This window comes from Anabrus simplex, chromosome 6, assembly GCF_040414725.1.
Source record: "Anabrus simplex isolate iqAnaSimp1 chromosome 6, ASM4041472v1, whole genome shotgun sequence".
NCBI classification, from domain to species: Eukaryota; Metazoa; Arthropoda; class Insecta; order Orthoptera; family Tettigoniidae; genus Anabrus; species Anabrus simplex.
In genome coordinates, this window is record NC_090270.1 from 1,911,929 (window position 1) to 1,924,696 (window position 12,768).

Genomic DNA, 12,768 nt, shown 5'->3' on the forward strand with positions numbered 1-12,768 from the left:
CATCATATCGCAGATTAAATATATATCTTACGCAGCTATTGAGGCTCCGGTCCAGTTTCTTGTTACTGTCGCAGGTAATTTTAGTCAACACAGTGTCACAATAATAAAGTACAGGTAGTATAAGAGAGTGAATTAGTTGTACTTTAAGTTGAACCGAGAATGCATTACAGAATCGCTTCAGAGGATACAAGCATTTGTGTACTTTATTACATGTGCTTATCACCTGTTGAGTCCAATTTAGGGTCTCAGTCATTATAATTCCTAAGTTAGTCACTGAAGTAGAGTAGGGTATGATTTTATTATTTAAAATTATTGGAGAGATGTCCCGTTGCTTGAGGGAATATAGGTTTTTACTGGTACCGATAATAATAACTTGAGTTTTATTCGGATTTATTAGTAAACTGATTTCATTTGCATAGTCACTAAGATGTTGTAGGTCAGAATTTATTTTAGTAATTGCAGTATCAATATCACTCAGTTTTGAATGACAGTAAATTTGTACATCATCTGCATACACTTGCACTTCGCAAAATTTAAGAGCTTTCGATATATCATTAATTTGGATGATAAATAACAGTGGTCCCACGACCGACCCCTGAGGGACACCGAGGGTCTTACTTTGCCACCTTGAAGTCACATTTCCCACTGTCACACGTTGTCGGTGATTTTCAAGGTAAGAGGAAAAGAACTGAAGCGACACACTATTAAAATTTAATTCTCGAAGTTTGTGCAGTAATAACTGAGGGTTGACAGTGTCGACGGCACTACTGTCAATGTTTTCCATACTATATTCCTTGGGACACTGTCGTATGCCTTTTCAATATCTAGAAACGTTACTACCATGTCCTTTCCATATTCCCACTACCTTTCCATCATTTGACGCATTGTAAATATTGGGTCAAATGTGGACCTGCCTCTTCTGAATCCATACTGGTGTTCTGCCACTTTTCCCTCTACTCTGTCTCTTATTCGTCTATCCAAGATTCTTTCAAGGATCTTAGCTCTATGAGGTATCAGTGTCATTCCTCTGTAATTTTCACATTGCTTCCTGTCTCCTTTCTTGAAAATTGGTATAATGACCCCTTTCGTCCACTCTTTTGGAACAGTCTCTTCTCTCCATATCACTCTGAAGAGTCTATACAACCACTGTAGACCAACTACTCCTGCTGCTATTATAATTTCTATGGTGACCTTGTCAATTCCAGCTGCCTTGCCTCGTTTCATTCTTTTAGTGGCCCACTCAATCTCTGCCATGGACACCTCATTTTCCTTATCTTCCATCTGCACTAAATCTGGTTCTTTGATTTCTCCTTGTACCGAGGTATTTTGCACGTTGTAAAGCTGTTCAAAGTATTTTCCCCGCTTCTGCAATATAGCCTGCTTCCATGTTATCACTTCCTCCTGTTCATTTTTAATGATGTTAGCACCTTCTCCTGGTTTTTTTTTCTTTTTAACCCACTGGAATAAGACCTTTTTGTTCCCGGTTGTATCTTCTTGCAGAGATTCAGTGAATTTTTGCCAGCATTTCTTTTTCTCTTCTTGAACCACTTTGGAGCACTCCTTCTTGCAGTGCCTGTATTCTGTTTTGCATTCTGTTGTTCTGTTTCTCAGCCATCGTTTCCAAGCTTGTTTCTTCCTTTTAACTATATCTTTTACCCTGTCATTCCACCAGGGCGTTTCTTGATCCTTCTTCCTTCCTGATACTCTTCCACAGGTCTTTTCTGCAGACTCGACCATGACTGTTTTGAAGTATGCCCATTCTTCTTCGACCCTTCTGATGTCTTCCTGAGGTATACTTGTTTTAATGTGTGTCTGGAACTCTTCATTTATTTCCTTCTCCTGCAATTTCCACACCCTTACCTTTGTCTGCCTAATCTGTCATCTTTTATATCTTCCCCATCTTTAACTTAGCTATCACAAATATGTGATCTTCGAAAGATTCACTTGGGTGGGCTGTTACGTTTACCGACATTTTCCTGTTACCTTTCTCGACCAAAATGTAATCTATTAGAGTTTTGATTTTGTTATCCCAACTATATATTGTTATCTTCTGTTTTTCTTTCGAAACCATGTGTTACTTTTCTACCCTAAACTTCTTAAATTTAATTTCATTTACTGTCTAGCTAGCCCCTCAGCCTTGGATAGAAAAGTTTATATGGAGGTTTCACCCCTCCCCAGTCACAAGTTTCGGGTCATGGAGAGATGATGCATGGCTACTGGGAGGGTAGTTCTTAGCGACCGCCTCCAGAAACCGGACGCTCTCTGGATATAAAGCCTTACCTTTTGTATGCCCAGGGTTCTGCAGAAGGTCTACTTCATATTTCCCGGGTACTCGTGGGACTGAAAATGGAACCTTCTTCTTTTTCTTTATCTTCATATAAGGGTGGCACTCTTCAAAAATAGCGTCCTTAAAATGTCAGGAACAAAAGCGGTTTACTCCCACTTGATTATGTATATAACAGCCGTCTACCTCGATTCATGGTTGTTTCCAGGATCAAGGGAAAGAGCTCTTTAGGTGAATATCCATTCAGCATTAGTAACTCGGTTGAAGAAATTGTTGATAAGGTCAACGAGATGCAAAAGCTCCATGATGGGTCCGTCCTTGAAAAGATATCGACGGCTGAGCATTCAAGATGGCTACGAGAAGCCAAAACGTTTGGGAGGCTTAAACTTTCCATTGAGAAGCACCAATCTCTGAACTTCTGCAAATGAGTTATTTTCCATAGAGATTTGGTTAAGACTTCTGATGATACTATGATCATTTACCTAGCACGTTGAGGTATAACCGACGTGAAGAGGTTAAAGAGGTAATAAGGTGCTCTATACGACCTGCAAAATGTATGGGAAATGCAAGCATATATCAAGAATATTACAAGAGAGTTGTAACTTGTAAAATGTGAGCATGCCAGTGTCAGTTGCACACTCCATCTGTGTGCGTGTGCATGCTCCTATCTCCAAGGAGTGTCCCACATTCAAGCAGGAGAAGATGATCCAGGAGATCAAAACTCTGGATAAGCGTTCTTATCCAGACGCCCAAAGAAGTTTCAAACCTATAGTTGCTCCGAAGTTCTCCATCTCCTTTGCACAAAACTTCAGTCAAAGTTTTGTACCACTGAGCAGTACATCACATGTGTCGGAAAGTCAGTAGCCACCAACAAGAAGCATTATTCATGGAAACTGGAGATCCCAAGAAGGTGTCCGCAACACCTGGGATATCAACAAGTGCATTAATGCCAACGTCTGGGAAGGGCTTTTCCCAGGAACGTTTGGCTTGGAAGCCCTCCCACACCAGGGTGTGGGGGGAAGGATGTCCCACAACTTACCAAAGCCCAGAACAAAAAGAAGTTGGAGAAGAAGCCTTCTCAAACTCGATTGGGAGTAACCATATCCCCGAAAAAGTCTGGCAAATCATCTGCCAATCCTCCTCCAGAAAGTGCGAAAGTGATCCCCTTGCTCGTTCACTTTCTGGGGAACCTAGTTCTCCCAGGAAGAAGGACCACCGTTTCCGCTCAATGAGATTGGTGTCTGCGGCATGTTCAGTCACAGTGTCTGGTAAAAAAGAATTGCAAAGAAATTTTCAGATTTAGTTCTTAAGATTGAATTTCACCTCTTTCAAAGATGTTAGACATGCTACTTGTTTTAAGTATTTTAGAACAACTCATTCTACCACAATTTTAATGTATCTCTCACCGGGCGAGTTGGCGGTGCGGTTAGGAGCGCGCATCCGGGAAATAGGCCCTGAGAAACTTCATCTATTTCTAAATCACCTAAATCAGCATCCTTCAATTAAATTCACTATGGAGATGGAGTCGGATGGATGCCTTCCTTTCTTGGATGTTCTAGTAAGAAAGAAACCGGACAGCTCCTTAGGACATACCGTCTATCGTAAGCCTACCCACACAAATCGCTATCTTCATGCAGATTCTCACCCCCATCCAGCACAAAAACAAGGAATTCTCACGACACTTGCCAAGAGGGCGAGACGAATTTGTGAGCCATCAAATATCCAGGTGGAGATGGACACACTCAAAGTCACGTTCAGGGGTAATGGTTTACAGCGATTTGCAGATTCATAGAGCCCTACATCCGAGAGAAACGACCAGGCAAAGGTCACAGAAGTAAGAATTGAAGGGAACTGCCTACTTGCCTTACATTCACAACACCACAGATCAAATTGCCAAAGTCCTCCGCAAACACAATATAAAAACCGCGTTTGGCACCACCACTAAAATTGGTCACAGTCTGGGTAAAACCAAGGACAAATTGTCCCCACTTTTACATCCTGGGGTATATGAAATTCCCTGTACTTGCAGTAAGGTATACATCGGCCAAACATGCCTGTCCATTGGTACCCGTATCAAGGAACATGAACATGATATTCGTCTCAACCAGCCAGACATATCAGCAATAGCTGAGCATGCTCTATCGTCGGGTCATGATGTCATGTTCCAAGATGCTCGAGCTCTTACCCACACTAGACAGTACAGGTCCAGGATTATACGGAAAGCTGTGGAAATATTTAGAAATCCTAACAATTTCAACAGACACACTGGCTATCAATTAAGTAATAACTGGTTGCCAGCCATTAAGGATTTACGTAGGTAGTTCCCGTCCCTGCCACTTCATTATTGTTGTTTCGTCTCGGTGTTTTCCAAATTTGTACGTTCCACATCGCCAGATGTTCCATTCCAGGCTTGTGTCAATGTCATACACCTGTCTATGTCATATGTTACGTACACGTTATGTGACCCTCTTAGACTGATTCTGATGGTTCCGCCAGGTTCCGCTTCGAACACTAGCGCTGTACCGCGTCCGAGGAGCCACCTGTTGACAAATGAATGTACCATTTCCACTTCTAGTATAACGTCTAAATTCAAAAGTTCGTTGTTTAAGAAGCCTTTCTCGTGGACAGCCAAGATTTTCTTCTGATGACGCAGAGCACAGTTCTCTGCGAAACATAAAGAATTTCACCTTATTTTCTTGACATGGCATAAGCCCAAAAGCGTGTCTCATGTCTATTTTCCCCTTTGTATATCACCTTAATGATTTTCATGTCTTGTTCAACATTTGTCTTCCGCACAGCCGAAAATCTGTTGAATTTATTTGCGTTGATATGTTCCTGATATCTGACTGACAAGGGAGTTAGCACAACTTGTGATCGCAATTGCAAAAACTTTCTGGTTTGTATTTAAGTGTTTTACATGTATATTACAAATATGCACACAATATGTGCCATCGACAGTTGCACTGCACTTTACAATCATGCGCATGTTCAGGCACCAAGTTCAAAATATGGGTTTTTTGGTAGCTCTTGGCAAAAGATTACGAGGATGAGCATGTCCACAGAGTATAAAGTGCTGAAAACAGAGTTGCTTATCACTTTATGAATGCTTGCAATAAGCAGTCTTCCGAGTCATGCGGCTTTTGAACATCAAAAATACGTTCGGGTGGTGATTGAAACCTCTCTGGTCTGAAGTCATATCCAGCTACAGTCCAGGAGTACCGAACACAGTCAGCGAAGACTGGAGAACAGAACTGATTGTGTAGAATGCACATCAGCAACGAAATGGAATCCCTCGACGATGGTGTGAACTGAGGAGTTGTTAAGGATAATGTGATCTTCAATCCGCTTCAGCACCACCTTGAACTGTCGGAACAATAGCACATCAAGCGGCTGAATGTAATGTGTGCACCGAGGAGGGATGGTCTTGACTGTATACACCATATTTTGAGGTCGGATAGCATCGATATGCATTCTGTCACGATATGTCCCGAGGGAATCAACCAGAAGAAGAGACTCCTGCTGCACATGGGAAGTAGACATCTTGAAAGAATTGCGTCATGATTTGTTTTGTGATTAGGCTGGACTTTGAAGCAACTTGAACCAGATTTTGTGGTTTCAGCATGTGTTACGCTACTCGCACTCCAAACTGACCATTAGGTCCCTGGTAAATAACCAGCAACGTGGGAAATACGTATCCACTTGCCGAAGTAACAGGTTAGATGGTGTAAGAATGTGTTGTTGCGTGATCACTCCGCACCGAACTTCTTACCGACTTCTCTCCCTTGTAATGCAGAGTTCGCGATGAGTGAAGTTCTTTTCGTATACCACTATGATCGGTATTATAAATCTGTATACGTTCCATGGTATTCATTAAGGACATTACCTCTTTGCGAAACTCATCACATTGTTCCTTCACGTCACCATCTGTATTCCAGTCTTTAGTGGTTACACGTTTTGTTATTGCCCGTGAACCAACATGTTGTCTGTTTAAACTGTGCAACCCATCCATGGATAGATCCAGTGAATCGAGTCGGTCCTATTTCTCGAGCCTTTTCTAAACCCCAATCACGAATATCCCTGTCATGAACATTAGCGCCTAGAACAGTTCTCGCCACCCTGTTTTTTTTCAGCTACATAATCGTCATTTAAAGATAAAAATTTTCATTGTTCCGTATTGAAATTATTGATGTTAAAAATTAAATAACTGGAGGTTCAACCTATTCAATACTCAAAAGAAAGAAACGTAGCAATCACATTTCTATTTAAATGGGACCGGTTTCGACCTTAGTCTAGGTCATCATCAGCCATAAAAAACATGTAAAATGTTTAAGAATGTTGGAGGTCAGTTTTTCACTGTTAGGCACAAAGACACGACATCACATTCTGTTCTGCACAAAGTCACAACAATAACAATCAACTTGCGAAGATCAAAAAGGCTTGAATTCGCAGACGAACAGATCTGTAGATGAAAGCCGCCAGCTCCCGGTGACTACGTGGCACACTCAAGGTCACGCGCTGCGGCCAAACACCAAAGTAGAGTGGAGAACGTTTCGAAGGTCCAGAACCTGTCACGGCTGCGGGAAGCCAAGTACGTATATAAAAATGTACGATGCCAATTAGTATAACCGAATGAGCACCCGTACTCCAGCAGGGAAAATTTTGAGTGCTTGTCTAGCTCCCCTTTTTCTACAACGTGATGTAAATATCATAGATGATGTACGTTTTGCACCATACAATATCGTTTCTGTACTGTATTGAAGCTTAATCGTTTGGTTTTCCCAGAATCTTGGAATGAATTTATCTCCTTTGCCTTTTCAAAAGATATAGCACCCCACCTCTTCCTCTTCTCTGGGCTTGGCAGATACACAGACGACTGGCTTCTATCACTTTTTATTATTGACTCTTCCTCACTGTCAGGTTCTGTATCGTCCATAATGTTTTCGCAATCAGATACGTCTTCCTCTGCGTTATTCATATTCTTCAATATAGTCTATTGTATTTCCTTGATGTATATTATTACCATTGTTTGCCACTGTTTCGTCTTTACAAGATATTAGAATCATTCCGTATTGACGGTTTTCTCTCACTTACCGTAATTTCTCTGGATCTTCATGTGTGTTTGTAATGGCTAACAGTTATACTCACTATATTGGCAGGATTTATTATCACACGATTAAGGTGACAGTGACTCGGTACAAAATTGGAAACACCACAAACAGAAGGAACTTCATGAGTGGTCGAAGTAGTTACAACACAGACGGAGGTCCCTATTATACTAGCTTCCTTGCTCTTATGCGGAATGTCTGTCTGGTTCCCCTAGATGTCGCATCGGCAACTGTGTCGGGTGACCTTGGACGCGGCGCGGCATGTCAACCATAGCGTACATGTAAAATAACTAAAGTAGCTAGAGAAAACGTTACAGTGCCTATAGTTACTAAAGCCACAATATCATGTTAGATATGGTCTGCTTTGAGCGGAATAGCGAATCTTCGTACTTACAGTGTAATTGGCGATGGCACTTAAGTTATTATTTATAAATTTCATTTTCCGTATTGACAGATTCAAAGTATAGATAAGAAATGTGTTTTTCCAGATTCAAAGTATAGATAAGAAATGTGTTTTTCCACCAATCAATACACAATTTATTTTAATAGATTAAACTAGTACCGGTTTCGGCTCTTTAACGGCCATCATCAGCTAGTATATGATTTGTTTTAGCCATTAGACAATTCACAAGTTGTTATTGTATTAGGCATCCGGATGTCTAATGGGGGATGGAAATGTATACAATAGCATATAATTAAAATATCAGTAGTCAGGGTAAAAAGTTACAAATTAGAACTTGAGTATGTAAAACATATTAAAACACACAGGCCACAATATATAACACTTAAAAAGTTTCAACACATTAAAATGGTACGTATAGGTAGACACTTGTTAAAATTTTTAATTCATGCTACATAGACTCCATTCTTCTGTCCTCTGTGCAGTTGCTTTGCTTCTAAGTTATGTTGATTTTAGCTGCGTAAGGTAATCCTCGAGAACATTCTGAAACTGGTGTTCGTCATATTGGTATGGGCTTTTGTCATGAAGAAATTTTGTTATGTTATATATCCCAACTTGTGATATACTCTGGCAAGTTTCAATATAGCAAACAGCAGGTCTCGAGATTATATTTAGAAGTAGTTGGTGGCAACACCTCTCTCGTCTACGTTTGTTGTTGTAGTCTGTAAAGGTAAGGTGATATAAGTATGCCGGTAGTGTGTGTGTGAAGGAATGCCTGGTGTGTGTATGGAAAGAGTACTTACTATAGTTGTTGTGGAAGTCTTGTGCCGATGTGTTTGAAGGCTTGTTGTGTTCTACTGCGAGTGCGTCTGGGGCTCATATTAGCTGTGGAGGGGAAGAAGGAACTGCACAGAGGACAGAAGAATGGAGTCTATGTAGCATGAATTAAAAATTTTAACAAGTGTCTACCTATACGTACCATTTTAATGTGTTGAAACTTTTTAAGTGTTATATATTGTGGCCTGTGTGTTTTAATATGTTTTACATACTCATGTTCTAATTTGTAACTTTTTACACTGACTACTGATATTTTAATTATATGCTATTGTATACATTTCCATCCCACATTAGACATCCGGATGCCTAATACAATAACAAATTGTGAATTGTCTAATGGCTAAAACAAATCATATACTAGCTGATGATGGCCGTTAAAGAGCCGAAACCGGTACTAGTTTAATCTATTAAAATAAATTGTGTATTGATTGGTGGAAAAGGCACTTAAGTTATACAGTGTTGTAATCAGCAGCTCAAACATATTCATACAAACCTCAAATCACCTGCAATTGCGATCGCAAGCTGTGCTGACTCCCTTGTGAGATACCTGTCTGTTTGCAAACACCCGGTTTGGTAAATTTGTTCTTACGGTTGACATTGTAAGCGTTGTAAAAATTAATTGCATTACTGTTGTTAAGTTTTATAGGCTGTATTTTTTAAAAGATGTTTGAGACCTGGTGTGTTATTAAAGTTGAAGACGTAGTTTGGGGTTTTAGTTGCTTTTTCTCTAGATAGAGTTGTTTGGATATTATATTTGTATTTTAATTATTATTTTTTCTATGAATGTTGTATTGTATCCATTAAACTTGGGAATATGGTATGGTATGATTGGTTCTAAGCTACTTACAGGGGTTAGATAAGGCTGTAATCTTTCACCTTTGTTGTTGATAGTTTGCATGGATCATCTGCTGAAAGGTATCAAGTGGCAGGAAGGGATTCAGTTGGGTAGAAATGTAGTGAGCACTTTGGTCTATGCTGACGACTTGGTCTTAAAGGTAGATTGTGCCGAAAGCCTGCAGTCAAATATCTTGGAACTTGAAAATAGGTACAATGAGCATGGTATGAAAATTAGCCTTTCAAAGACTAAATTGATGTCAGGAGGTAAGAAATCCAAGAGAGAGATTAGGGATACAAAGCTGGAACAGGTAGTTAATTTCAAATATTTAGGATGTGTGTTCTCCCAGAATGGTAATATAGTAAGTGAGATGGAATTAAGGTGCAGCAAAGCTAATGCTTTGAGCTCGCAGGTGCGATCAACAGTAATCTGTAAGAAGAAAGTCAGCTCCTGGACTAAACTACCTTTGCATCAGTCTGCTTTGAGACAACTTCCTTTACGAGAGTGAAAGCTGGAGGGACTCAGGCTATCTGATTCATAGGTTAGAAGTAACAGACATGAAAGTAGCAAAAATGATTGCCAGTACAAATACGTGGGAACAATGGCAGGAGGGTACTCAGAATAAGGAGATAAAGACCAAGTTAGGAATGAACTCGATGGATGAAGCTGTACGCATAAACTGGCTTCGGCAGTGGGGTTATGTGAGCTGAACGGAGGAGGATAGGTTACCTAGAAGAATAATGGATTCTGTTATGGAGGGTAAGAGAAGTAGAGGGAGACCGAGATGACAGTGGTTAGACTCGGTTTCTAATGATTTAAAGATAAGAGGTATGGAACTAAATGAGGCCACAGGACTAGTTACAAGTAGAGGATTGCGGTGGCGGTTAGTAAATTCACGGAGGCTTGCAGACTGAACGTTGAAAGGCAGAGCATAACAGGCTATGAATTTATGTATGTCTAGTACTTATTGGAAAGTATTGTTATCTTATTTTAGTGGTATAGCTTCCTATTTCAATAGGTTGACTAACTTGGGCCCTCGCATCATTAGGCCCTATACCTTTACTGTTTCACTATTTCTTTTCAGAGACTCAGACGGAAATGGGAAAGTCGTGTGCTCCGGAGTTGACCAAAGTTATCCAGACTGCAGATAAACTCATTGATGGTGGTAAGTATGATTTCCAGTGGAACTCCAAGGACAGTGTCTTGCAACATTCTCTTCCTAGTGAATGTCTGATTTTTAAAATAATTATAATTAAAATGTTGGGGGAGGGGGGGAATGTTTAGTTTTAAGAATCATCCACTTCAGACACACAGTCGTTGTGCTGCTGTGCACGTCACTACAGTCTCGAACAGAGATGGGAAATCTATATATTAATTTTTTTTATGAAATCTAAAGTCACTCAGTCTGGCCATTCTATCTGGTCGATTTCCTTCATTTTTTTTTTTTAAACTGAAAGGTTTTCATGCACAGATTTGTCATCAAATACTATAAATCATTTAACTTCCGCCTTCCTCAAATTATTTGATATTTTCAATTTTTTTTTTTGTCTCTGAAGCAATCATATCTTTGGTTCTAATTGAGGTACAGAATTTGTTTTAGCCTAAGAACACTCAGTGGATCAAGCTCTTTCATTTCAGCTCTTAATTATTCAAATTGGTTGATTCTGAGGAAAGTTATGAGTGCTCATTCAATTTGATGTCTCATTTCTTCAACATTTTTTCTCATTGAATGGCCTAAGAACACTCAGTGGATCAAGCTCTTTCATTTCAGCTCTTAATTATTCAAATTGGTTGATTCTGAGGAAAGTTATGAGTGCTCATTCAATTTGATGTCTCATTTCTTTAACACTTTTTCTCATTGAAACAATGATATCTTATAATCTTTGTAATTGTGAATAGCAATCATATCTTTCGTTCTAATTGAGGTACGCTGTTTGTGTTGGTCTAAAAACACTCAGTGGATTAAGCGCTTTCTTTTGAGGTATTAACTACTTAAATTGGTAGATTTTGAGAAAAGTTATGAATACATTTGTCTCCAGGATGAAGATCTTTGAAGGACTGTTTAACAGATCGGCGCATAGTGTTGTTCCAAGGAACGTTTAGTCAGCTACCTTGGGAAGTAACTCCAGCCATTGCATATTCAGAAAGCAAAAACCTTAGCGTGTATTGTTCTTCCAAGGAACGTTTATTCAGCCACCTTGGGGAGTGGGAAGTTTGTTGTTACCCGGGCTATAAGATGCTGTTTTACATGAAGACGTAAACATTCCATTTTTGCAAGTAGTTTCACTTATTTTAATTATGGGTGTTGGATGTATGAAAAATGGAAGTTACTAAAAAAAAGGAAGTCCAGACATTGCACATTCAAAGAGCAAACAGCTCGACGCGCAGATTCTTCCAAGGAACGTTTACTCAGACACCTTGGGGAGTGAGAAAATTTATTGTTACACGGGCTATAAGATGCTGTTTTACATGAAGACGTAAACATTCCATTTTTGCGAGTAGTTTCACTTATTTTAATTATGGGTGTTGGATGTATGAAAAATGGAAGTTATTAAAAAAATGGAAGCCCAGACATTGCATATTCAAAGAGCAAACAGCTCGATGCGTAGTGTTCTTCCAAGGAATGTTTACTCAGACACCTTGGGGAGTGAGAAAGTTTGTTGTTACATGGACTATAAGATGCTGATGCTGTTTTACATGAAGACGTATACATTTCATTTTTGCGAGTAGTTACACTTCTTTTAATAGATTAGACGAAGAATGCTAAGTCCTATGGACAAAATATCACTAAGGTTGCTGATTATAAATGTGTAATGATTGGTAATGGACAGAAAGGTGGACATGCTGAAATTCACAGTTTGGGTGAGTTGTTTTCTGAGCACCTCTTCAGAGTTCACAGGGAAAATAGTGATGTAATAACGGATTACGGTTGTGGCCACATGATTCGTGACTTATTATTTACTGGGGATTTGAACAATGGACATCATAATATCTTGGAGAAACACCAACCCAACAATACAGGTCCTACTCCTGAAGTTCAGAGGCGTAAACCCACTTTAACAGATCGTCGTGAGTCAACTGCTAAGTCTGTAAGGCAGCGTAATCACAAAATTGACGGTCTGAAATTTAATATTGCTTCAAGGTGTGCTGTTTCACATGTTATTCCAAATGTAAGGTCTTTTTCTGTAGGTGATCTTCAAGAGGTTTGTCAATATTGCTCTGCGCTGTATTTTAAATCTGAGAGGAATACAGCAGGACGCTTCACTCTCTGTTGTTATGATGGAAAAGTAAAACTTCCACCTATTAC

General features: G+C 39.6%; 1 protein-coding gene across 4 annotated transcripts in view; it reads left to right on the forward strand.

Annotated features, from left to right (window-relative positions):
* Positions 1-12,768, forward strand: part of Nse4 (Non-SMC element 4) — a 243,308-nt gene that overhangs the window by 11,942 nt on the left and 218,598 nt on the right. For all 4 annotated transcript variants that reach the window (XM_068228190.1, XM_068228188.1, XM_068228189.1 and 1 more), the window contains one exon: positions 10,546-10,626. In XM_068228190.1, coding sequence (XP_068084291.1) covers positions 10,546-10,626 — 81 coding nt within the window. The remainder of the gene's footprint in view (positions 1-10,545; positions 10,627-12,768) is intronic.